The 26,622-nt window shown below is 45.3% G+C and overlaps 1 protein-coding gene across 9 annotated transcripts in view; it reads right to left on the bottom strand.

The window, feature by feature from the left end:
* CHD2 (chromodomain helicase DNA binding protein 2) overlaps positions 1 to 26,622 on the bottom strand; it is an 89,602-nt gene that overhangs the window by 10,520 nt on the left and 52,460 nt on the right. For 7 of the 9 annotated variants that reach the window (XM_074916668.1, XM_074916667.1, XM_074916669.1 and 4 more), the window contains 24 exons: positions 25,846 to 25,932; positions 19,503 to 19,564; positions 18,014 to 18,136; positions 17,555 to 17,704; positions 16,522 to 16,655; positions 15,652 to 15,877; positions 14,840 to 14,940; positions 14,131 to 14,175; positions 13,797 to 13,972; positions 12,975 to 13,099; positions 12,130 to 12,346; positions 11,415 to 11,504; positions 10,331 to 10,521; positions 9,109 to 9,297; positions 8,452 to 8,614; positions 7,910 to 8,062; positions 7,321 to 7,392; positions 6,025 to 6,174; positions 5,256 to 5,404; positions 4,637 to 4,733; positions 3,666 to 3,758; positions 3,011 to 3,184; positions 1,869 to 2,044; positions 453 to 494 (listed from right to left, as the gene is read on the bottom strand). In XM_074916668.1, the coding sequence (XP_074772769.1) occupies positions 453 to 494; positions 1,869 to 2,044; positions 3,011 to 3,184; positions 3,666 to 3,758; positions 4,637 to 4,733; positions 5,256 to 5,404; positions 6,025 to 6,174; positions 7,321 to 7,392; positions 7,910 to 8,062; positions 8,452 to 8,614; positions 9,109 to 9,297; positions 10,331 to 10,521; positions 11,415 to 11,504; positions 12,130 to 12,346; positions 12,975 to 13,099; positions 13,797 to 13,972; positions 14,131 to 14,175; positions 14,840 to 14,940; positions 15,652 to 15,877; positions 16,522 to 16,655; positions 17,555 to 17,704; positions 18,014 to 18,136; positions 19,503 to 19,564; positions 25,846 to 25,932 (3,185 nt within the window). The remainder of the gene's footprint in view (positions 1 to 452; positions 495 to 1,868; positions 2,045 to 3,010; positions 3,185 to 3,665; positions 3,759 to 4,636; positions 4,734 to 5,255; positions 5,405 to 6,024; positions 6,175 to 7,320; positions 7,393 to 7,909; positions 8,063 to 8,451; positions 8,615 to 9,108; positions 9,298 to 10,330; positions 10,522 to 11,414; positions 11,505 to 12,129; positions 12,347 to 12,974; positions 13,100 to 13,796; positions 13,973 to 14,130; positions 14,176 to 14,839; positions 14,941 to 15,651; positions 15,878 to 16,521; positions 16,656 to 17,554; positions 17,705 to 18,013; positions 18,137 to 19,502; positions 19,565 to 25,845; positions 25,933 to 26,622) is intronic. The other 2 variants (XM_074916671.1, XM_074916672.1) reach the window with 2 other exon arrangements.

Below are 26,622 nucleotides of genomic sequence, written 5' to 3'. Positions count from 1 at the left end.
GGGTCACATCACTCTTGCAGGGCCCTGCAGACCCATGCTCAAGGATGGTGTGTGCCTCCCCCTGCCTCCCTTCAAGAGGGATATGGCAGCAAGAGAAAGACGTTCCAAATTCAGTCTTGAAACTAATATGCATAGAGAAACTTGGCAAGTGTTCTGGGTAGCATTTGCTGTTCAGACAGCTGCTCCCTCTCCTTTCTAGGCAGAGTGGAAATGCCCCAAGGGCCAGACTCTGCCAGCAGGATGATGCTGTGTGCGGCCCGGCGCCACTACTGCTCTGGCTGCTTTCTGGCCAGCATTCATCAGTGCCCATCAACTGAGACAGGAGGGGCCGTACAGCAGTGCTTGGGTTACTGATCACACGACAGCAAAGCTTTGTGCTCTCCGTGGAGGTTGTATCAAACACAATGTCCTCCCATGATAACCCTCTGGAGCAGGGCCAGGTTGGGACTCACCGTTCAAGAGGCAGTCCAAACTTCTTGTAAGCCTTGATAAACCTAAGTAAAAAAAAAACAAAAACAGAAACTAAACCAACTGCCATACAAAGTGGGTCCAATATCACAAAGATGCTTGAATATATTAATTACAGCTTGCCACGTTATCAACCTTGCATTCCACACTGATTAGCTAAGCATCACTCAGGACTGAGAAGCCTAATCCATTAAGCCCCACAAAGAGTTTTGTGACCTTGGCTGGAGAAGAACACAACATTATTATGAATGCTGGATGTTTGACAGATAAGCAAAAAAAGAGGAGAGTCATAACTGTAGCATAAAAAAAATTAAAAGCAAGCACTGGCTCACACCATGTTGGTAATTATTAACTCCATTTTTCTAAGAAGAAAAAAGGCATTAAATCAATGTCATCAGTAATTTTAACGCTCAGGCTATAAGCATAACAACCCATCACAGAAGAGCCAAATGTGGTGTAATCCATCACAGAGGTCTGCAGACAAGGATTGCTATTTATTTTTATATCTTATTTTTATTGTGAAAATCACTGCCATGGCTAACACACAACTTTAGGGTAAGAGTCAGACACTGTTACTGCAACTGAACAGTGCCTTGTGCTGGGAGTAGACCCAACAGCTTCAACTACAGATTATTTTTTAAATGAGTTAATATTTCCCCTTCTTTCTTTCATCTTGTGTTCTTTCAGCCTCTTTCTGCTACATCACAATAACCTAAACAGCTACCAAAATCTGAAAAGTCTGACCATCTCCTGTTTAAAAATACATCAACTCAGAGATGGAATGAAAGTCAAGGAAAACTCACAATCCCCTCTTCTCCAACTTTGGCTGAACATCTGGATAGAGCCATAAAACAAAGATCTTTGGAAAAGGCTCAGGAGTTAGAAGATACGATAAGAAAATATCGCTCTGGAATTCAGCCCCCAGCTGGCTTCAGGGACACAGCGCAGAAGAGGATACGCAACTGCTGGGATCAACGGGACTAGTGCTTCTCATGGGGTTATTTTGCCAGAGCTTGCCTTTCACTTAAAGCTCAAATCAGCAGGACTACTGCCAGAAAAATGTCAGGAAGGCCAGAGTCCTTGGCTTCTCCAGCTCTGTATCTTATGGTACTTAAGACCTCACATGTAATACGGGATAAACTCAATCCACTTGGCCCAGGAAGGGCAGTTACAACAAGGATTAATTTTAGGAAGGTATCAGCTTCGCTGCAGCCTGACTAAAGACAACCCAGTCCATTTTGCACAGACCTGAATGTTAAGGTCATCAGCTGAGAACCAGCTCCACCTAAACCACTGACGTGCTTACAGGCAAACACCTCCTGGATTAATCTGGGGTTTTCTCCACCTGCATGGGATTTCTATATTTGTTTTCTGAACTGTCTCTTGGGCTCAGAACTGACCTCCTGATTTCAGCATCAGTAAATCCTTCCACAGTATCTTTTCTAACACTCCGAGGACGCCCCCGGCGCTTTGGTCTCTTCTCGTCATCGGTATCATCAGTCTCACTTTCTGATCCAGATGATCTCTGAAGCCTTCTCTTAGTTTCTGCATCTGATTCACTGTCATTTGTCTGAGCCTGTATGTACCAGAAAAACAGCAGTACAGTTAACAACTGCTAACCTGCCAACCTTTTCTGTCCCTCCCATGCAGTAGCACTATTTCACATTCAGATCGTAAAACACCTTGGCATCTCTTCCTGAAGATGCAGAAGACCATGTAATTAACCCAGAGAGGCTGCACACACCCTTGCAGTTCCCAGCTAACAAAGGATCTGGTGGTCATCGTCCCTTTAGAGCCTTCTAGGCAGCAATTTCACAATTGTATTTTGATTTACTAAGGTATAAGCTGTATTAAAACATACTGATTACCATGGTTTTGTGCCACAGTCCTTCAGGCTGTTTTGAAAACCAGGACACCTCAGAAATGAATCTGGAATCATCCAGTATTGATTATCCTTCTCTCCAGTCTTCACTTGAATGTTTTTCCCCAGCTTATCCTAGATAGCAGTTCACAGCCCCTTAAAGTCCCCTTATCCCAGAAGAGCTTTCCTTGCACAGCCTGCTCTCCGTTGGACTGGGGGTTGGGACTGGGTTGGGACTCGGCTGGATGGGTAGATCCCATCATCTAAAAAAGAACTTGAGAAGATGCCATCTCTTTTGCCTGAAAGAGCCACCTTTAAGCAAGAGCAGACCAGGGAGCTAGAGAGCCCCAGGAAAAGAAACAGCCAGAAAATGGCATAAGCTGCAGTAAAATCTGCATTATACAGTTGGCTATTTTGCCCCGTCCTCACTACAGGTTCTCTTTATTTTGCCTGCTAAGACAAGGCAAGTCATACCAAATCCAGTATGGACCCTCACACTGCATTACAAACCATGGGCTCAATGCACGATGCCAACAAGGGGCCATTGTGCTACCTCTGTGCTTTACCCCCAACAAACTCTTGAGGAGGGAAAGAAGCACTCGGATGGCAAGAGGCTTCACTTGAGCGTCGCCTTTGCCAGCTCTTTCCTCCTGCCTCTCAGCTCCTCGAGATGGGCTGTACCTTTTTAGTCGAACTCCGGATTCGAGGCAGCATGTAGATTTCCTCCAATTCTTTCTGCCTTTCTTCCTCCTCCACCTTTTTCCTCTGCTCCTCTGGAATAATATCATCCCAGTCCTTCTGGGACCGCTCATCCAGCTCTGTCTCTTCCTCCTCCATGGTTGCAAAGTTGGCCACCTTTTATAAGCAAAGGAACACTTAAACATTCCCTCCCCTGGCAGGAATACCCCAGAGCTGTCTGCTAAGCCTCAACTCCTTCTCCATAGGAATTTTGCCAACATTTCCACAACTACTTTATAATTGATCCCTATGTCACTACATTCCTGGTTCCTTGCCATGTCTTTGGGCTAGCAGCTTTTGAGGAAGTACGTGCAGTTTAAGAAGTACTGCTGAGCCTCTGTAAGTTATTGGGTTTGTTTCCAAGTTTGGTAAATTCTGCATTTTATTCACAGTCTTCAAAACCACTTACTTGAAGTGAAATTAATACCTACATACCTCCCCAGCTACCAAACCCAGACAACCCCTCAGAAAACTGCTTTGTACAGGTCACCTCTCACGGAGCCCGATTTGTTCTGTCTGTTTTGGACCTGACCTCTGTAGCAAGATGTGGGGGGCCACATCCCTGCACCCCACTACAGAGCCAGGGGTGAGTCTGTACCTTGAACTGGGAGAGGAGCTCATCGGTGGCACTGGTGGACACTTCATTCTCTCGTGTTTCAGCCAGACGCAAAATCTCATCAATGTCCATCTCCTACCAGTCAGAAAGAAAAAGTCATGAAGCAGAGGGTGCAGAGCACAGCAGGAAATAAGAGGCTTTGAGAACAGACTCATGGGGTGCAATAGCTAAACATGCACTGTGCTGATATGAGCTAAATAAAGTGCAGATATCTGCAGGGCATCATCACTGAGGGCAGGGATCACAGAATCATCTAGGTTGGAAAAGACCTTGAAGATCATCTAATCCAACCATTAACCTCACATTGACAGTTCCCAACTCCACCATATCCCTCAGTGCCATGTCAACCCGATGAACTATCTCAAGTGGTACAGAAGGTAGAAATAAGGGTGATAGGACAGAAGAAAAGAATACTGAGGCTGAGCAGCCTGGAAAATTTCCGGACAGTAAGGTATGTTAACTGTGGACTCTTTCCCTCAGGGGAAGCTCTGCTACTCTTGTCATTAAGAGAACTGGTCAAAGCACTCAACAGTAAACTGCCAAGCAATGCTGCACGGAGGCAGGAGACAGCGACCTATCCGACTTCACTGTGCTGACAATCAAAAAGGGATGCTGACAAAGTGCTCAGAGGAGGGAGGGAGATGAGCTTTCAGCAGGCTGTGCTCTAACTAGCTAAGGAATCCTCAGGAGCCAAGGGACTCTCCTGGTGACCGTTACTATATAACTCCTTAAAACAAGGCTCTCCTCAACCCCCTGATCCCCCAACCCCAGAGCTTCAGCTTCTCCAGACTTCAGTTCCAGTTTTCTTCAGCTTCTCTTGGACTCACACATGCCCTATTCACCGACCTATTCTCATGCACTGGGCAAGTATAAAGAGGGAGCTAACAGACTCCATACCCCATGCAGACCTGCAGGGGACTATAAACAGCTATCTGATTTCAATTTCAAACTACCTGAGGCTCTGACTCTTCCCCTTCGAGCTCCTTGAAGAGATCTTCAGCTCCAAACTTCAGAATAGCTGTCAGCTCCTCTTTGTTGAAAGGATTTGAGCTGCAAGAACAAACAAGAAGGAAAATGTGCTTTGAGCTGTTAAGTCAGCACTGCTACAGCACAAAACCATACCAAAGTTTTTCCTAATTAAAGCAAGGACTATGTTTTCTACCCAGCACTATAAAAAGCTTTTTTATTCATCTCTTTCCTGCTCTAGCACAGACAACTTCTGTAAAGGGAATAACTTCCATCTACTGGTGGGAAACGGGGAGAGTCAGAGGTCACTGCCAAACTGCAGCTGTTCCATGACCACCACCAGGTTCTCTCAGACCAGGATGATCTCTGGGAAGAAGACTGAGGGAAAAGCAAGTAATGCCTTAAAACTATTCTTTTATTTCTGATCATCTTTATCCTATGTGTCCAAATTAATGGTTGCGTAAGCCAAATTAGTGGAAGCTGCAATTATTTATTAACCTTCTGCCCTGTACCCTATCAAACAAATATTGGGAAATGCCAGCAGGTGAAGCTGGTTACGCCACATGCTGTACCAATCAACTCTTATCTCCGGACACAATCACTTACTTGGATCGCCCAGAGTTGTTGTCCAGAACAGTCCGGCCAGTGGTGTCCATACGCTGGATCACCAAATGATCCAGCACCATCTTCTTCTTGGCCCTCTCAATGATCTCCTCCTCTACCGTACCTTTTGTGACCAGGCGGTAAATATTCACCTGAAGGGGAAGAAAAAACCAAAACTATTTCCTGGACCTGAACACACTCTGCTGACACAGCGATGCATCCCTCAGTGGTTTCACAGGAGACTAACCTGCTGACATGGTCCCTTCATGCACAGAGGTGTCTCTTTAGAATAAAAACCATCACATTTTATATGTCAGGAGGATCAGCTAAAATCAGGCTGGTTAACACACATCATGCAATGTGACTAAGCACAGAGTAAAAATCTTCTGAAACAATCCCTCTAAATCCAAACTATCATCAAACTTTTCACATATCTAATTAAACCCTAATAAAGGTGGATATTCTACTTTCTAAGTTTTTCAGGGCAAGAAAGAACAGTCCACGAGGCCGAGAAGTGTGATGCCACAGGTTGGGTTCTTGGTTTTGAACCATGTCAGAATCCAAAGTCAATAGAAAGACCTGGCATCTGGCAAACCTGAGCTGATTTTGTACTTCCTGGCTTTTAAATGAGCCTCCCTTGAGTTGGCAGTACTCTCTGGACTCAGGACTGGGGCCAAAAAGACCATGTTTTCAGAAGCTCTGGTGAGGTGGGAGCCCATTTAGATGCTCACACTGAAGCCACAGACAAAACGACTCAGATTACTCTTCCAACCTGTTTCTTTTGTCCAATGCGGTGAGCCCGAGCCTGAGCCTGAAGATCATTTTGGGGGTTCCAGTCCGAGTCAAAGATAACAACAGTATCAGCAGAGGCCAAATTAATTCCGAGCCCTCCAGCTCGTGTTGACAACAAGAAACAGAAGTCCTGGGGGAGAGAAAAAAAACATCTGTGGGTTAGCCAGCCTGTAACTGTGGACATAAAATAGCAGTGGTGACTTCAAAGCTATGCAAGGAAACACAGAGAGGGCTCTACTGCACTCATGCTTCTTACGAAAGCAGAAAAAGCACTTCCTTCCCACATGCCCTGCTCATGCAGGTTAAGTACCTGTGCTATTCCAGGTAGAGCCCAGCATACACTGTTATGGGAAAGCAAAGCAAATGGCTCAGGGAAAGGGCACCTTGCAGCCGCTTTGGAAGGTCAGAGCACACTGCTCACCAGACTCCTACAAAGGTAGTGGGTGAACACATGCTTTTTGTTGCCTGAAGCCTGCTGGGGGTGAGTCAGCAACTGGACTGTTTGAGTCACTGCCCAAGGGCACGAGGTGCCAGGTTAGAGCCAGGATGTCTGAGCCCCTGCAGATTCCCCCAGGAGAGGGGAAAGAGCAGCATCTGTGGGCATTCCTGCTCCTTTCCACCCCATATTGTTGTCTCCTTCTCACCTTTATTTGTTACGTTTCCCACTATCATGAAGCACCTAGCTGATGCAGGGGCATCAGCGAAGATTCCCCCCACCCCGTCCAGACTTCTGGAGCAAGGACAGGTATTTCTCAAGGCTGTGCTGACTGTGGCCCAAAACAAGTGCCTTGCACCAGTCACTGTGAGTCAGCAAGCCCAGACGAGAGGCTTGAGATGCCCTCTCCTATTACGCTGGAGACTTTCACCTCTGACACCAGACTCCACTGCCTGCTGACACTTAAAACCCTGCTTTTGCCTCTGCCATTTCATATTCCAAACCAGCTTCAGACTCAAGGAATCATTTAGTAACCATCTCATTCCCCAGACTATGGGGAGAGAATTGCTAAATTCTGGCTCTTCCCAGCCTCTTCAGGACTTTCTGGAGATGCAACTTGCAGCCCTGTGCTTTGGATGTGTAAGATTTAAAATAAGCAATACGGCTAGTTACAAAACCTGCTATGTCTGTGTCTTTAAAAGTATCTGGGGTCTTGTAAAAAGAAATGAACTGAACTAATCCCCTTCTTGGCAGTCAGAACCTGTGGCTGAGCCATAAACGCCCGCTGCTCGGGCAGCCCACCCGGACCCTCCTGCGGCAGCACAGCCCCAGCTGCGGTACCTCAGAGCCGTCAGCGTTGAAGTGGTCCAGCGCCTGCTTTCGGATCTCCCCTTTGATCGAGCCGTCCAAGCGCTGAAAAAATCAACAACAACGATAAAAGAAAGAAGGTAAAAGAGTCCCGAGGAACTGCTGCACCCAAGTTGTTCTGGGAGACCTACAGCTCCCTTCCCTGCCTGGAGCATTTAATAATTAAAAATAACCGCCAATTAAAAATAACTGCACTGCCTTAGCCCGCTGTGTCGCGAGGACAGGAGGAGGGCATGCTCAGGGAACAGTCACACAGGGGGTGACACTGCAGCTCCCGTTACAGACTCCCAGCCAGGGTCTCTGCATTTGCTATCCTCTCCTCGGGGTTTATCACAGGACGAAGGCCAAAGCAGGGGCCTGTCACAGGAGGCGTTTTGCAGAGATGGGGCCACACTGAAATGAAGGGACTTCCCAGTTCCCTCCAGTGTCTTTCAGTAAGTGCAACAGGCAATCCCAGCCACCAATCTCTGGGAAAGTCAATGAAACCCGTTGCTCAGGCTCTGTCTACATTTTCTTGAATTTTCAAGTGAACCCCACTGTTTTCTATGCCGATGTTTCTCACCTGAAAAGGGTAGTGTTTGATAGTCAGGTACTCTGCCAGGATGTCCAGCATCCTCACCATCTGGGAGAAGATCAGCACTCTGTTGCCTCTCTCCCGCAGCCTGGTCAGCAGCTTGTCCAAGAGAATTAGCTTTCCACTGCTCCTGATCAGGGACTGAAGAAGTAACCATCATTCCAGCTGATACTTTCCAACCTTACCCTTACACACATTACACAGAGACATGCAGAGATTTGGTTCTTTTGGGGTCATGCTTCTCCTGTACATCTCTAATCACATCATCTGGATTTATACAGCAGAGGTCACACGCAGAATGAATCATCCAAGACAGATTTTATATTGCATGCAACTCCCACTCTAGATGGCCACAAAACATGGTCTACAGTGCAAGCAGAGCAGTGGAGATCCAAGTGGCTTTAGCTGTGAGGACTATTTCTAATGGAGAAGCTGCAGAAGCTAAAGCTTCACCAGATCTTATCTTGGTGGGAGGACAGAAGAAAGACGAAAGTTAAGGAAAAAAGGTGGTAACCAAAGACACTGCCCACCTGCAGGGTCTCAAGGCCATTCTCTCTCTCGTTTTCCTCAGGGGGTTTGATAAGGTAGCAATGGTTGCAGCACTTTTTCAATTCCATCACAATATTCAGGAAACCAGATGTGCTCCCCCTCGTTCCCTTTGAAAGAGCTTTGTAGTTTCTTGTCAGAATCCACCTGCAGGCAGGAAAATGAAAAGTCCAGATCATTTCACAGCGCAGAGTGGGCATGATGGAGTCCTGGAGCAACAAAACTTTCAGGGACATCTTTTTCAGACATCACTCTAATTCCCTCCCTCAATCTCTCTTCACTTCTACAGGATACTGCTGTTTCCTCACTAGAAACCCTGATTTTACCTTCCTATTCATATTATTACAGTTTAATATTAAACAGCACCACAATTTTGTGGGGAGCTTTACTCCCCCAGGAAAGCCATAGTCTCTGTCCTGCAAAGCTGGCCAGCTGAATTTTATCACTCTACAACCTATTTTAGAAGGCAAGATACCAACTACCTACCTACCCAGATTCCTACTGGGAAGCTCCTGGTACTACAGGTGATGGCTGTCACATTAGATTCTGAAGGACACAGTATACTGAAACACATTCTCAAAGCACAGAGAAAGATGGGCCCATTTCTACTGGCACTCCCAGTAACAAAATATATGACTCACTTGTAATACTGTTTCTGCAAAGCAGACATTTCCACACGGAGGATCTGCTCCACTTTGGCTGGCAAAGATTTCTCCACATCCTTCTTCACTCTGCGCAGGAGAAACGGCTCCAAGACTTTGTGAAGGCTCTGGTAGCCATTCTCTCTACCTTTGCCGTGATCCTCTTCAAAATCCTCCCAGAACTCAAACCTAGCAACAGAAATGAGGAGCAGGGAAGGGTCAAAACACCTTGTCTTATCACATCGAACAGTATATATATCATATATGCTCCTGCTGAACAACAAGACAGCAAATCTTCAATTTAACGGAGATACAGTGGAGGATAAAAAGGTTCACTCTGCCCTGGCTAACTAAACAGATTGGTAGCAAAGCTAGAAGCTCTCTGGGCTTAGATGCCTTCCGAACATCTTATCTTTGAGCACCACACTGACTCCTGGGACCCAAAATCCCAAGTTTTCCAGTATTCCACTCTGCTGTCTCCTGCTGGTGTTTACCTAGCAGCAGTTTCTGAACCTTCCCCAGTGTCCTCCCTTAGGCAGGGCTTTGACAATTGCACTGTGTTCAATATTGCTCTGAAGGTTCTTTTGGATTGCTGCCTCCTCCAACAGCTCCTTTGAAACACGGAGATCTGCTCTTCTCCTCCACTTGGGAGACCTCAAACCTCTCCTTCAGTCTTCTTGTGTTGAAACAAAAAGAATTTGGGGGACAGCTCTTCTTGAAGTCAAACAATTTTAGTGAGTTTTGGTGCATGTTTCTCTTAGCCTTAGCAACGCACACAACCCATTTTGTTTTAAAGAAAACAAAACATTTGTTACGATGTGGACACGTGAACAATCAGCTAGACAGCACTACCCTTGAGCAACACCCCCAGAGACTGCCATAAAATGGCTGGCAAGTGTGGTTGAACCGCAAGGCACTGGAAACCTCAGAAATGGTTGAGATGAGTTCTTCAAACAAATTCAGCTTTTTAGAGATGGCTCTAAGACAGCAGACAGATTGGAAAGGCAGTATTAGGTTTCCCCGTTCAATTTGCTGCCAGAAATACTCCTTGTGTTAGTCATTTAACCTCTGATCTTCCCCACCAGTGTTTGTTCCCCTTTCACTGATCTAACTGCACCGAGTTTAATTCAGGGATTTCTGCCATTCTTCACTCCCTTGAGTCTATCTAATGGACAAGAACGGACACAAAAGTATTTTTCTAGAGGACCTAACACAGACTTACTTCTCTGGCATGATGAAATGCAGCAGGGACCAGAGCTCTTTGAGTGAATTTTGAAGTGGGGTCCCAGTGATCAGAAGCCTGTGGTTGGACTTGAAATCAATCAATGTTTTGTACAGCAAAGAGTCATCATTTTTCAATCGATGGGCTTCATCCACGCCTAGAAAGGCCCAGTTAATACTTCCCAAAACAGCCTGGAGGAAAATAAGGAAAAAAAACAAGCCCTAAGGAGGTGCCGAGTCAGACAAGCCTCACCACCTTGCACATGCCTCTCTCTCCATGGCCAGAAAGCACTGCAGTGTGTGCTTTCTAGGATGTCCTGTCTCAGCCCCGGTGCCAGACCCACCATCAATAGAGTGGGGTTCACAAGAGTTTCTTGTTAAAAAAACAAGATGCCAGCACTAGTTTTACTTCCCGGAAAGGTGAAAACTAGCCATGCTGTGTAGCACTCCTGCCATATCTGAATAGTCTTTCAGCAATTATACTTATTTTAATCCACCTTTGCTTTACCCAGAAAGCACAGTCCTCCTCCAGACCCCTACTCCTCCCTTTCTCCATGCCCCTGGGGCCCTGCTGTAGCACTGGCTCCACTGGAGCAGCAGCAGGAGAGCAGACAAACAAGCCTATAAAGTTAAGGTAACCTGAGAGTTTTGATTTTTTTTTTTTCTTAGTATTAAGCTTTTTGCTTTTTGCTAGGACTCAGTGATGTACTGACAGGGTTGATGACCATTTCATGAGCAGACAGATTTCTCATCAGTGCACAAATCCAGATATTTTTAACACTGTGTCCAGCAGTTTAGTGTAATGTTTTGTCCTCTTAACTAGCCTGAATTAAACCAGGTAACATCCAGCTACTGTCCTGCCTGGTGTCTTACAAATAAAATGAGTAACTGTGCAGTACAAGAGTGAAGACACTGTAACGGGTATCCCACATTCCCTCTGCATTACTGGCAAGCAAAAGCAAATAGTGGCTATATGTTCTCCATCACCACAGAGGAAAGAGGTGAAACCCACTAGCTGGGAGCCAGCTTCCCCCTTTACAAGCAAGAGAATATCTAAATAAAAACATCCTTGGACCATTCCTCACCTTATCCTTGAGAAGGATCTCATATGTTGTGATAAGTGCATTGAATTTCAATCTTTTAGACTGAGAGTGGATCCACTCATATTCACGTATCTGTGAGAGGAGACAAATGTTAACTTCAACCAATGTTATCAAAAGGAATGAGTTAACAATCATAATTTTAGTGTAGCTATAGCCAGAGACTCCAATGAAGTCTGAAACCCTGCTGTTCAAGGAGCCATGTGATAAGCTCAGGGTACCCAAGGAGCAGCTTGTTTTAGGGCACACATGGTTCAACTGCCCTTGCACAGATAACAAATTAAGGTCAAAAAACTTGCTGCTGTAACACTACCCTCATCTGCCAAATGAAGGCATCACCTTACAACTGACACCACTAAACTCACAACACTTGTGTGCTTCAACATCTGAGTAATTCAGAACATAGGAGACTAACACTTCTACACTGCTACACTCCTTCCTACAGCATGTTTCAGCCCAGCACAGTAGTGGTTTCCAAACTCCGAGAGAAGCCAGTCTAAGAGGGAAAATAAGGCAGAAAAGCCACCGCAGCAGTGATTTATACCCAAGTGCTCAGCTACACCAGCTCTAGCTGCCTGCAGTACTGCCAGTACTACCTGTCAGTCCCTCCAGCAGAACGTGTCACACGTCACAGAGAAACTGCTGCTTTGCACCCAGCATTTCTACCCAACACCGCACCCTTTGCTTTCTGATTACACACCATGTTTCTGCTCATGAGGTCTCCAATGTAAACCACCACGTTTATCTCAGGTGCCCACACTTCAAACTCTCTCTGCCATGAGGTCAGAGTGGATAAGGGCACCACCACCAGGAAAGGGCCGTACAGCTGGTGCTGATGGAAGAGGTATGACAAGAATGATATTGTCTGAATTGTCTTGCCCAGTCCCATTTCATCAGCCAGGATCACGCTGTTGTTCCTGAGAAAGAAGAGAAAAAGCATAAATGCTGTCTGAGTATGTTTCTGCCACTACTCATTTACTGCACACCAGCATGAATAGCAATCCACGACAGGGACAGAAAGGGGGCAGTGCAAAAACATTTATCCAAACACTTCCAAGCGAATCCCAGCAACATCCAGACTGTAGGTAGCACAGTAAGTTGCAAAAAGGAAGAGACTATGATCGCTTCAAACTGGCAAGAAAGGACAAAGGCAAAGGAAGAGCAGGATCGGTGGCCTAATTTCAGAAGGACATTTCTCAAATACTTCAACAAGTGTGTACGCTGAGCCAGAAACCTTTTTTTCAGTTAAGGCAATGGAAAATTCGGGCTGATATGTAGTAAGCTCACATAGCAGCCAAGTCCAGCGTGTGAACAGGCCCAGACAGGGAAAATGCTTCTTGTTTTTGCACAAGGTTTCTTAAGTTCATGCTTTAGATAATTCCTGCTTGCAGTATCTGCAATGCAGCTGGGTGTGATAACATTCGAAATCCTTCAAGGTGCAGAAGGAGGTCAGGTAAAGACCTCACTTGAAAACAAGAGAGACAGATCTTACTGGGACAAAAATCAGGAGAGACAAAACGAATGTCAGATAGCATCTGCACATACTTGCACCACGAGTGAGCGAGCCAGTTGAGGCCCTCCAGTTGGTAATCTCGCAGCTCCAGATTCTCCCCACCAATGTAAGAAGGCTGTTTTTTCAAGGCAACAAACCTCGGTCTCTGCTTCAGTACCTGAAAAAGACTCGGCCATTAAGTCCACTGAGGAAAAAGACAAAATAAGGCTGAAAATTCAGCAATGAAATCTATGAATTCGATGAATTTGTCAAAGACTCTGTATCTCTTCATCGGTTAAAGTCTGTCCACATTTTCCTAGCCAGTGCTTATGTCTGCATTCCAGACAACCACTCTGCAGTGTTATGTTTTGCCTGCTGTTCTCTGGTTCTGATGACCAGGGCTGTGAGTCCCCTCAAGAGTGCACTAAGTTACACATAATGCACACTAGATGGAACAAGCTCCCCTTTCTTTGTGTCCTCTTTTGGTTTTTCTCCCACTATTTCCATCCCTCCCCTCCACTGTATCAGCATCTTGTAGGTTTCCTCTTTTCCCAGGTGTGCTGTTTTTTCATCCAACTGATATTAAAACTTTGCATTTCTGCTGCAGCTCCTTCTGAGGAGGAAGCACTTTGTAAGGATTAATTAAGCCTCCCACTCCCCAGGGGGACCTAACATTCTCACTGTGCACAGAATAAATTAAACTAGAAGGGGTTCACATCTCTGCCTAAAGTACAAGAACAGCAAACCACCATTCAAACACTGGTGGGAGGATGGGAAAATGTTCCCTGACATTTATCCTGACAAAACTTCACATTCCCACTGCTTGTGTCACCACCCAGCCTGAAGAAACCCAGTAAGGAGAGAAGCAAGCAAACCTTGCAGTCCCGGGTAGGAATTGTTTTGGAGTTGTTACGATTGTTGAAGCTGTCAATGCAGTGCTGAAATTTCTTGCTTATCAGAGCCTCATCTTCCCAGCTGCACTCAGCATAGGGCAGCCCCATCCACTTACACAGGTATTCAGGGTCATTTGAGGATGTTTTGCGACTGTTTGCTGCAAAATATGCAAAAAAGCCCAAACCTCAGCAACTGTGGTTCTGTGGCTGAACCACAAGCCTGGTTCACAGGGGCAGTCTGAACCACCCGTTCAGCCACAAGACAGGTCTCAACTAGTAGGAACAGTTTAGAGAGACCAAAAAAACGCTCATTTACCTGGAAAATCTGAATGTCCTGTCGCAGACTTGCTGGTCTTCACAGCTGTGTTTGGAGACAGAAGGGGAGGAAGGGTTTGGAGTGCTGGCAGCCAGCAGAGGGAGCAGGGCAGGCAGTGTCACTGCCACCCATCACAGGCATTTTTATAGAAATTGTATGGAAATTGGTTCAACAGCTCTCCAAGCCAATTCCCAAAGCAAGTGGATGCCAGCACCTCTGACTGACATGCCTGTGATATTACTGAAGTGCTCAGTAAGTCCTGGTTTTATTTTTAGTAAGTAATCATGAAAATCTAACCCCTGAGCTGCCTTGCAGCCTAACCACATCCTCAACCAGGTCACTAAAGGTGGTCCCCACAAAAGCCAGGCATCTACTGCTGCTTTGGATGCAAACACCTTGCATGCAAAGGGCTGAAGTCAAAGAACTTCAGCAGCAGCAACTTCAACATCCCCTGGGAAAGCAGTGGATCGTCCCACACTCCAGGCAAGAAGAACAATTGATTTGTATCGCTTATAAACACAAGTCTGTAAACTGGGATTTCTACTCGTCAGATCCCTGGATTTCACACACTGAAATCCACTTAACACCAGTGTTTTTCTCCAGATACACTAGAGGACAGAGAAGAGTGAACCGTACACTCATTCTGCTGTCGTTAGAGATTAAAGTTCCCACGTCTTCACCCCTTTACAAAAGTCTTGGGTTCACTTACCAATTACTCTCTCCACTATTTGATACTGTTTGTTCAGCTCTGAAGCTAGCTCTTGTTGGCAGTTGAAATATTCTACATCTTCAGGTGATACCTTGCCCAGCCTAGATGCAAAAAAATCCAAAACAAAAATCCACTATAATGCTTCTGTCATAATGCTTATGGAGGCCACATATAGAAATTCTACTTTCCTATAAGGTTCTGTTATTCAGACAAGTCACTGAAGCAGACTACTGCTTATATGACTTTTCTTAAAGCTTCCTATAATTATAAATTATTACTGAGAAGCAAATGTCATAGATGTTCATATTGCTTCCCTGTTAAACGACACCTTACTCTTCTGCAAGAATCAGTCTCAAAACCAGAATCAGAGATGGAAGCTTCTACTCCAGCTTTATCAACTCTGGAAACACATCGAAGCTTCTCTTATAGTTCCTGGGGAGGTCAGACATAAACTGATGCATAAGCTTGCATACAGACAAGGGTTAATAAAGCTGCAAGCCCTCATGTCACCTCCTAGGCCAGGTGAATCTGTGCACCATTTATTTGTTGTCAGCTACCCAATTCTTAAGCCTGGAAGTGGCAATATTGTGGATTTCATGCCTCTTCCTCTCTCTTTCTACACCACAGCCACAGATATCATCTCTATAAGGGGGGATGTTCATCAGGAGACAAAGAGAGATGTGAGTGTTGTGCACCAAAAACAACTGCTTTGGATGAAATGTGCTTTGCAAGAAGAAATCAAATTCAGTCATAACTCTGCAAACCTCTGGCTAAAAAAGATTTTTCAAATCACTGGTTGAAGTAAAGCATACCATTGCTTGATCTCCTCCTCTTTTTTCTTGAAGTTTTCTAGCTTTTTCAGCCCCTTCACTTTCTGCTGCTGTAGGGACTCTTCACTCTCCCATGTGCTATGGATGTATGACCAGCCTTTCCATTTGATCAGGTATTGAACCTCTCCCTCATCCTTTTCAGGATCAAAGTCAGCACTTGGGTTGCCATTGGCTTCAGTTGCGTACACTGTGGTGGAAGCACCAGTGGCTGCAAAAGAAATCGGGCTGCAGTTGGTACCTTTGTCACCAAGCACTGGACATAAACTGCATTAGAGCAGAAAGTTATTTTTCTAATGCATCTTCTGACATAGCACAAATAAAATCCTACAGATTCTGCAACCCTATAAGACAGGCATGCAAGTTTTCCATACAACAGAATCTTTTTTAATCTCTCTGTCACAAATGTCTTTTAAGGATATTTCAAAGTCTTTTGAAAATGTTCACAACCATTCAGTTTTACAAACCCACTTTTTTAAGGCTATGAGAAAAAACATCGGCTTTATCTTCATTATGGTTTTATCAATGGAGCTATGAAAACTGACTCTACTGGAAGATCTATTTTATATTTCAAAGAGAAGAAAAGCAAGAATTGTAGAATGACTGTGTCTTTAAAATGTGTGCATGTTAAATGAAAGCTGCCAAGCACATAAACTTGACATTTTAGGTTTTTCAATACTAGATTTTACAAAAGCTGCTAGAAGACATCAATAAGAGACACAGAAGAAAGGGTAAAGAGCACTGAAACAACCCTTGCCACCACTATGAAGTTGAAAAGCATTGCATCAGCTCAAGACAAACTAGGAATGCACATGACTGACATCAGAAATGAAGGCTTTTTCCAGAACTGCGCACCTCCTTTTTTTCCAAGCCTGATGTCTAAGACCTTCTCGATAGTTTCACTGTTGTCTTGTTGTTCATCAGCTCCTTCCCCAGTCATCTCTATCAGGTCATCAGAATCCGTCTCAAAATCATCATCTTCTTTGTAACTGAACAAGATGAAAACCAAACTGATGAAAAGCTCTTGACTCTTCCCAGTTCAGAAACACACAGAATGGCACACACTGGAGCAAGCCCCCTCCAGCATTTACCCTGTGATTCAGTGCACATTCAGCACGTCATTTCTTAAGTTAACCATTCAGTATTGTTCCCTGAGACAATCAGACAGCTACAGTTTATCAGACTAATCTTGTCCATATAGTTTTTCTGACCATGGCCAACACCAGATGCTTCACAAGGAGGTGGAGCAATTCCTGCAGCAGAAGCAAGACCATCAACAGAAGAAGCTTCCTCCATCCGGTGACAGATTATTTTAACACCGGAGGCTGCAGAGCATTGAAAGGCTGCATGGGTGCCTACACCACCCTAGGAACTACACTTCTCATCTTTGATGAACATTTAACCACCAAAAATGGTGGCTCTTTGCATGCCCCTTATTAGGACTTCCAAAAGGTGAGAAGGTACATTGGGGAACAGATAATGCTTTACCTTACCATGTCTCAATGCTCTGTCCCAAGGCACTGTCTATCAGCCACTCTCAGACAACTGGTCCAATCTAGCACAGCTGCTCCCTTTTACTCATTTTAATCTATTATTTGCAATTCTTAATCTCATCTGAGAGTGCTTTAGAAACATTATGCAAACATCCTCACACTTCTCTAAGAGGGATTGGTAAATATTCCCTCCTTTACAGATGGCAAAACAAGGCAGAGAGAAGTCAGATGTTCGCAGCATGAATCTGTCTGACGAACCACATCTCAGCAAACAGATATCTGCAGGGCAGAGCAGGGTCTCTGCAGAATCACACGGGGAGCCAGGGCCCTCTGGTGTCCCCTCTTTCCCAGCCAAGCCAGCACTCATCATCAAGCAACCCCACACTTTTTGATACCTGACATTTTTGGCTGCTCTTCGTCGAGTTTGTCTCTTGGGGGTCTCATCATCTTCGTCATCATCGTCATCTTCAGATGAGACCGGTTTCTTTCTCTTCTTCCCACGCTGGGGTTTGTGAGGCTTTTTAACACTGGTTTTGGCCACAGTTCTAAAATAAGAATTAATAGGAAGCTGTAATACAGTGCGTTTTCCATAAGAAAGCATGAATCTCGAATATTAGACTCCTAGGGATTTAGTCTGCTCTAACTACCATGGAAACAACTGCATCACTCACTGGAGCATGAAATGGGTAGACAAGAGAGTAACTAGGTCCTAGGTTTTCTAGACTGTAAACAAGGGCAATATTGCAGAAAAATAAATAAATTCTTTAGTGATAAATAGAAATTACCTCTCCACCTAGTATAGGCAGAAAAGACAAATGCAGAAAAAGAGACAGAGTGAACAAACTACTCCTTACCTCCTTTGGGCAGGTCGTCTTGCTTTAACTTTCTTCGGTTCGGGTTCACTCTCTCCACTGGTTCCTTGTTCCCCTCCATCTTCATCCTCGTCTTCACCAGAAACCTCTCTTTTCCATTTATTTCTAAGGTCAGAAATGTAGGTCATGAAGGGCAATCATATTTCAACACAAATACTTGGCTAAGCAAACATCCAAACCATCTAGGTTAATACTAGCAAGCCATAATTACAAGAAGAAGTTCAAAACTGCACTCTAGGTTGTTCAGTGCAATGCATGGGGGATTTTATGGTGTGATTCTCTGTTTTTAGGAAGATGACTCAGTCACCTAGGTTTTAGTTCATGTAGTGGCAGTGTATCTTGCAGGAGAGTGGCTCTTAACACATACTAACTAAAACAGTGCTTGTGGCAGAGCTGTACTTCTTACAACTGGGTGGACAAGTGCTTCAATTTATTATTTTTCTTTCCACTTCTATATTTCTGAAATTAGATGGAAAAAATCTCAAGAGAAGTGCTCACTTTCACTTACGGACTACAACTCACAACATGCAGTTACATGATCTCCTTGTAGCCTGGAAAATGGAGCAAAAAGGCTCCTGACATCTAAATTCAGGCAATTAAAGTTTCCAAGCGTGAAGCCAAATCACACCACACCATTACTAGAAGGAAGCACGTTCTCTGTGGGCAATTCAGAGCAAAACTGCAGCTCCAAAATGCCCTTCGAAGGAGCCCCTTCTCTCTCCAAGGAGACATGAAGAGTACACAGGGATTATTTCCCTTGTCCAGGAGATGTCCATACTACTACAGTCCTCCCTGTGCTTTATTACATTCCTTCCTGCACTGATGTGTACAACTAAATGAAAAATTAAAAGACATGAGAAACAGGAGAAAGAGAGCAGGATCATGTGACTATGTTTCAGTTTTCTCCAGCAGGCAGCTTGCAGTTCCCTTCCATTCAGTTTAGTGTTTGGAAAAACAAAAAAGTACTTATTAGATGGAAAAAGGCAGTGAATTGTGACTGTAAGTGAACTCAGTTACGGTGATCAGACATTCAAAATATCCTTTATGGGAGTTCCTTTGGTTTAGCAGAGTGTTATAAAAGAGGGCAATAATTTGGCATTTTATTCTCTGCTAATCAAAAAGGTGGGAGAAGAATGGATTAAACTATTTTAAGTATCTCTGAAGGAGAATTAGTATCTTGATGGAGAAGTGAAAGACTGACAACAGAAAGTGAACCTGACTTGTTCAGATTCCATCACAGGCAAAGTGGGAAAATACAAACAACAGAAAAGTTGGAAAGTTGCATCCACCCATAGATTCAAATTTGTATTTCAATTTCAGTCTTCCTAAGTATTATTATTGGAAATATTAAATAATTTATTTTACAAGCTCTCTGTGTTGACAACGCCTATCAAACAGTTCAATACTACTCTTCTGAAAAATAAACCAAAACAAAGTACCACTATTCAAAACCCTTTCCTTATAAACTTACGTTTTTTTCATTTGCTTCTGGCCTCTTCTTTTTGGGCTCTCATTTTCAGACTCGCTACTTGCCTTTAATTGAAAAGAAAGAAAATCAGGTTGTAGGCTTCACTCTGGACTGTCTTCTCAAGGACACAACTGAAAGGCATGCACATGGTCTGAGCCCGGGCACAGCCCGAGTGCTCCTTCACCACAGCGCTGGAAGGATGCTTTGGTGCGACGGGGCTGCACAAAGAGCAGCCAGCTCCCTGGTACCGTTCCCTCTGCTGCAGGGTTATTCTCGCTGCACTCTCAGTGTGAAGAAGGTAACTCTGCAGAAAGGCTGGAGAGCTCTGCTACACCTGTCCTGGAGCCCCTGAGCTCGGGAGGCAGAAGGATGCGACTCACCTACCCCTCAGCATCTCCCTCCCACACCCGGCAGATGCCACCTCGGGGGTGGCAGCGGCCGAGCAGACCCGCAGTGTGTGCAATACCCTGTGGATTACAGAACCGCGGGGTGAATTTAACCCACCAAACCTTGCACTGCCCACTGCTGGAGGCAAAACCCCAGAGAGGGAGAGAGAGAAGGCAGCTCAGCTGCTGCTACTCTGCCCACCGTGCAAGGAGAGCATCGCTCCTGCCTGATGCTCGAGAATCAGGCAGCAGTGTGACTTTGTGCCTTCTGAACAGCACCTTCATGGCCCGCCACAGCACTAAGGTTCAGCTCTTTTACAAGGCTTTTAACTCCAAATGCAGTGGCTGAATGTCCTTTCGTGAGCGCCCATACTTGCGATTTCAGCAGGAATCCTGCAGTATCTGGGGGTGTTCAGGCTTAGTTTTGGGGATTACAAAAACTTTTGCAGCCAAACAAATGTATTGGGAACTCCGCCTTCATTAGAAAAACTGCCTATAAGGAAGGGAATTCTTATAAAAAGACAATATTCTCGCCACAAGAATATCCTTGCTTTCCTGAGTCACTAAGGATCTGACTGGGTCAGAGCTATGTCATGCTGCTTTCCTTCCTCCTAATCCTCCAGTCTCCACCAGTGAGGTCTCTATGGCTAAATATATCTAGAGATAATTCTAACTACTTGCTGTACTATTTTAAATGTGGGCGTCATTAACTCCTACAGACCAAGATAGCTAAAAAAAAATCCTTTAGGCTGGTTGTACACAACCCTATTTTTGTAAAAACTAATCAACCATAAAAACAGATTACCACACAATACCCCTCAACCAACAGATGACTTCACCTTATATACTTGCCCAGAAAATATAAATCAGCAGGGAGAAAACTGAAGACACCCATGTGAAATTTCTAAAGGATTATTAAAATGATACAAAGTAGCGTCCACGACTGCTTGCTCTACATGCTTATTGGAAATCTTCCACTCCATATTACTTTTTGCCCTAGCATTCAGGTCTAGGTAATGTCTGTCCATCACCATGGGTACAGCAGTTTGCATCTCCTGGTACACTCACCACCCTCCTGGATACAGCTAGCACAGTTTACAACTGAGAGCTGCTCACACAAGAATTTTGTGAAATGGTGTGAGCTGCAACATGAAAAAGTCAAGGCTCTGGAGAGCCATGGCCCATCCCTCTGCTTGCTTTCTGCATCCTCTATTCCCATTCTCCAGCTTCCCCTCCACCAACAGAAATTGTCCTCTCCCTTGCATCAGTGTTTCCATTAAAATATGCTGAAACACTGGCTGCCACATTAGACTGAAAGCTTGTCACATTTACATGTGACACAGTAATACCTTCTGCACCATATCTTACTAAGAACACATATTCATCCACCTGTTTCATGGCCCTGCATGAAATCTCCATCTCATTTACCAAGCATTCAGGAAGCAAGTGACTGACAAACACCATGGAAAGCCCTGCCTACCCTTGCAACATAAGCCAGCATTCCACAGATTAGTTTCAACAAGCAAAGTTTTAAAGTCCTCAATTTTCTTTTTCTCTTGTAATCTCTTATCCGCTTTCTGATGTGTGCTGCTTTGCTATCCCAATTTTGGCAGGTTTTCTGAGAGCTGTCCCTTAATGCACATTTACTTTTTGCTGTCTTTTGGCAAACCACAAGAAAAGAGAGGTGGATTTTTCTTCTGCTCTTTGTCAAAGATCAGATTTGGAGAAAACTAAAGACAACTTGGCTCTTTGAAACTAACTCCACTTCTTTGCCAAAATCCCATTTTCCAAGTTTCTAGTGTCCATTTTTCCTAATGTCTCTACTCTCCTCCTGTTCTGTCGCTCCCTCTGTAAAGCTGATGCTCATTTCTTAAGAGACTCATCTTTTCCTTACCTCTTCCTGCCTTGAAAAATTTAACTTGTGACTGCAATTCAGCCGCCTTCAGTTACATTTTTCAAAGACACCATTGTCTTTTTTGGATGCATGTCAATCCCAGCTCTATCTCCTCTGACACAGCCAGTCCCCAGCCTGAGTCATCTGCCTGCCTTGTGCTCCCACATCCTCCCAGTCCGAGTGTGGGGAAGCACTGTGCCTGCAGCCCCACACGTGCAGCCACCCATGACTCAGCCTCTCCTCCCCACTCCCTCGCCTACCACCGACCCATGTCTCCTTCCACCAACTCCTCCTGGCATCCTGACTCTGCCTGAAAGCTGCTTTCTACCATTTTATACAGAAATATTAAGGGGGGGGGGGGGAAGCATAAGTACATTTTAGCAACCTCTTAATTCCACAATTCAGGACCCAGCTGCAAAACCATACACCGACTTGCTCAAATCAGCCCAAGGGTGAGATGTGCACCTCTGCCCTGCACTCTGCAGCACAAAGAGAGCTTGTGCTTGTAACGCTCCATTATCAGCATCAACCCACAGGCTCTGGCCGGCGGTAAATTCCTCGGTTAAGGAAGTGCAGACGATAACCAGAAAGGTGGGAGCACGCCAGGTCCAGAGCATGCACCTGAGGTCCCGTCTGCACTCCAGCCTGCCACCTGCCATCATCAGGAAGCAGACTGGCTGGCAAACTGTGTGCCACTTGAATTTTAATAACGTCACCTCCCTGAATGACACAAGCTAAGCTGACAAAATCCGTCTTCAGTCCCCAGCAGGGCTTCTGTCAGCCCAGGAAGAGATGAGCCAGGGGCACACCGCTCACTCTCAGAGCCTGAGTACCAGTGCTGGCAAAGCTCTGCTGGGCTCAGGCTGCCCCCCTGGGGTGCTGCTGCTGTGGCCAAGGGAATGAGGACTTGCCTTCCCCAGTCCCCTCCCTTCCCTACCAAATGCTACAAACATGCCCAACTTATTCCTGCACCAATACTTTCAACTGGACTAGAAACTGGTCTCTTGCAATTTGTTTTCCCCACCTCCAGCTGAAGGGATCAGCCTTCCCTCTCCACGTCTCACTGACACCTCCCATCTAATTTATTCTTTCTCTCTCCCAACACATAAAGTGTGCACACTTTTACTAGATTAATTATGCCGTATTTTGCTGTGGAGCAACACTGTACAAAATATAACGATGCTGCATACATAGCACCAAGCAGAGCAACATAGCAGCAGCTTTGAAGTTCTGGTCCTACAGATTGTCCACGAGTGACCTCACTGCTAGCCCAGGGCAGGACAAACGGAGATTCAAGGCCACTGTCACAGTCCAGATGAGCCTCTTCAGCCCACACTGTCCACTAGGAGAGATGAAGACTTGCTTAAAGAGAGGCAATAAATATTTCAGACTAAAGTCAAAGTGAGGATTTGCTCATTTCAGGTTTAACAGAGGCCAAGCTCTAATGCTCCAGAAAAGCTGGATTAGAATCTCATCTTGCCAGGTTAGTTTTCTTATGTCTGCTGAACTTCTCTCTCCCAGCAATGCTGGTAGCATTTTAATTTTCAGCAAAGACATGTAAATGAGCAGAATTTTTTATTTAATAATAAAACCAACTGCATTTTGGGAATGTGCATGACTTGTGGCCTCTCACAGAAAAGATGCACCGTGCCATTTATTACTAACTCCAATCTCAAATCATTCTTTTTATAGTAAAAAGACTGCATCGGTTTTGGGCACATTTATTTCTCGACTACCCCAGAACACTCTGACAGGCACCTGGCTCTGCAAGTCTCACTTCCCCTGGCTGAAACCTGAAGCTGATTTATTAACTGCAAAGAAAACGCAAGGGCAAGTACAGTTTTTACTAAAAAACTCACACGTGCTCTTATTCCTGGAGACAGCTCTAGTCCTCTGAGCATCTCTGTACTCGTATGCAAAACTGCACTTTCGCTTCCTGATCTGTCAGCCCACACCTTGGTACGGATCACAAGTTATCACCCTCTCTGACTGCAGCTGAGAGACCTACACAATGTGCCTGGTGGCCTCTGGGCAGTTCCCAGAAGGCAGTAATTTCTAACACAGAAATAACCCTGCCCAAACTGCTGGTCTCAAGAGGACAGACTAGTGATTGAACAATGCCCCAAAACCTGAACCACCTCCACCTACGCCCCATCTCCCCAACCAGGGTGAGTCACGGGGCAGCACATGGGGAGGTGTGATGGCTGATTCTTGTGTGCTCTGAACCTGCCACGCTGCCGGGCCGATGCTGTTTGTTAATACTGCAGAGAAGCATGAGGGAAGAAGGCAATTAAAAGCTCCTAGACACTGTGCTGGAAGTCCCAAGCAGCAAGCGACAAGAGCAGGTCACTGGCGACAGGCTTAACCCTGTGAAGGTAAAAAGCAATCTTAAGAGGTGTCAAGCGCCTTGGGTTTCTGCCAGATCCAGCAGCAGCAAGGAGTGCTCAGCACCATGCAGGCTTGAGCTACGCTATTTCCTCTCTCTTGGCGTTTAGGTCTTCCAAAAGCAAGACTTTTCATCTCCTCCTGCTCTTTGCGAGGCCCCAGCACTGTGCTCCTGACACGTCACACCCTCCACCGGCCTCTGCTGCAGATGGGAGTTGCCCTACAGGGACCAGTCAGTGTTGATTTGGGGAGAGAGAGGGGAAGAGGGTGGTCCAATTTTTTTAATTTTGGCTTTCTGTTTCACAAAGGTGGCAGTGGGGTCATTTGGAGGACTTTTTTTTTGTTTTTTACAATATTTTGTGGTATAGCAAAGTTTTTACATCTCGGATTTTTTTTTTTTTTTTTTAAAAACTTTATCGTACCTTAAGTAGTAGGAAATAAAGATATCGAAAAAGAAAACAACATTTGCAAAACCACGTAATATTGTAAAACAAAAAAAGATGGGACTTACCTGAGCCCCTAACAGGGCACTCGGGTCTGGAGCGGAGGTCAGTGGTGGGTGTGACATCGCCAGCACAGTGCATGCCGGGGCATCGCACAGAGAGGTGGCCAGCGAGCCTGGGCTTTGCCGAACTTGAAAAGGAAAACAAAAGCTAAGTCAATGATGTGCCCCAAGCCCCTTCCTAACCTGCTGCTATGTGGGACATCCAGCACAGGAGCCTGGAGGGGCAGGTGGTGACACTAAGGGTGCTGCAAGGCTCAAGGATAACGCACCAGAGTAAGGAGCCGGAGACCTGCGCTTGCTGCACGACTCGGACCCCTCAAGCATCCAAATGCACTTTTCAGTGGCAAAGCACAAACATCCTGACTGTCAGAGAGCACCCACTGGGCTCCCACTCTGCTGAAAATCTGGCTGCTTATCCTCAGATTCCCAACTGCATGTTTCTGTACCTAGCTCTAAGCCCCAAGCTTTACTTTCAGTCTAAGCCTCTCCCTGGTTTTCTTTCCCCTGTGCTGTAGCTACTCATCCTTCCTGAAGACCTGCAGATGAAAAGCTCTATTGCAGAAAGATGCAAATGAAGGTGGCAGCTGATTGTCAGAAAAAACCCAATGATCTGAAAAAGGAACAATTAGAAGGTTTGTCTGCCAGGCTCTGACCACCCTCACCTCCAACTGAAGCATAAGACTCCCCAGTATTCAACCAGAGCTGACAGTTCATAAAGCTGAACACACACAAATGCAATTATCAGCGTGATCCATTCCGGGATGGGCAACAATGACTGCTGTGTTGTTATGAGGTATTTCTGGGAAGTTTTCTTTATTCCTGGTTGGATTTGTGTTGTGTTTTGTTTTGGTTTTGTTTTGTGTTGTTTTTTTCACACAGACTCATTCTCTCCAGGATGTTCCTACAGCAGAGCATGACTTGCATTACGCCCCATTCCAGCAATCAGATCAGTGCATGCAGATCTCAGCCCACGCAGGGTCCCGCTGACTCCAGAGGTCTCAGGCCAAGAGGATCCAACTGCGGGACTGGGACCTTAACTGTGAGCTCCAACATCCACAAACCAAGATAGGACTTGGTGTTTACAAGGAAATATGCAGATGAGACCTGCCTTTGCTCTTTGGGTTTGGTTGGTTTTATATGTTCAGTAATCCCTCATCCTTTTTTTTTTTTCCTTACCTCATCTTTTATATTAAATCGCGATGGTTCTTGTCTGCTTCGGTTTGACCTCCTAACCCCATAAACATCAGGATATTCTTCCCACATCTGCAAAATAAACAGACCATCAGAAGGCCTGCTTCACCCCAATTATTTCTGACATTTTAGAAGTTTTGTGAATGTTTTTAGAATAAATCAGCATAAAACCATTAGGGAATTAGCAACCAGTAGATGGACACTTTAAAAAACTGGCTGAAAAGGATTATGATTCTTTTGGGGTATTTGGTAACACTCCAAAGCAGCATGTTTTATCTCAGCATTATCCTTACAGTGGTCCATCTTTCCACCAGGTACAAATTACCCCCCAGCTCATTCAGGCTGAAGGATATAGCATCCAGACAACCAGCCCTCTGCAAGTAATGGCGCTAAAGGAGGCAACGCCTCGCACGTGGAATGAATGGACTGACCAACTCAAATGGACAATTCACTGTCACTAACAGCTTCCACCACAATTCCTTTCCGTAGGGAATACCCCACTGGCTGCCAGACAAGCCCAGTGATGAGACATCGCCAGCAGCAACTTCAAAAGTGAATTCTGTGGCCCAGCCTGGATGGCAAATGGACCAGGACACCCTGTCCTTTGGCAAGGCAAGGCAGTGGTGCTGCCGGTTCTTCTCCTGAATGCACTGATGCGAATGTGGTTTGGCAGCGCAGGACACGTGGATGTGCAGAGCTGACTACTGGGAATGGTTGTGCTCTCTTTGCTGTAACCAGGCCCTAAATAGTTTCATACACTGT

Source organism: Athene noctua, chromosome 13, assembly GCF_965140245.1.
Source record: "Athene noctua chromosome 13, bAthNoc1.hap1.1, whole genome shotgun sequence".
NCBI classification, from domain to species: Eukaryota; Metazoa; Chordata; class Aves; order Strigiformes; family Strigidae; genus Athene; species Athene noctua.
The sequence above is the reverse complement of the archived record's forward strand: the minus strand, read 5'-3'. Positions and strand labels throughout refer to the sequence as shown.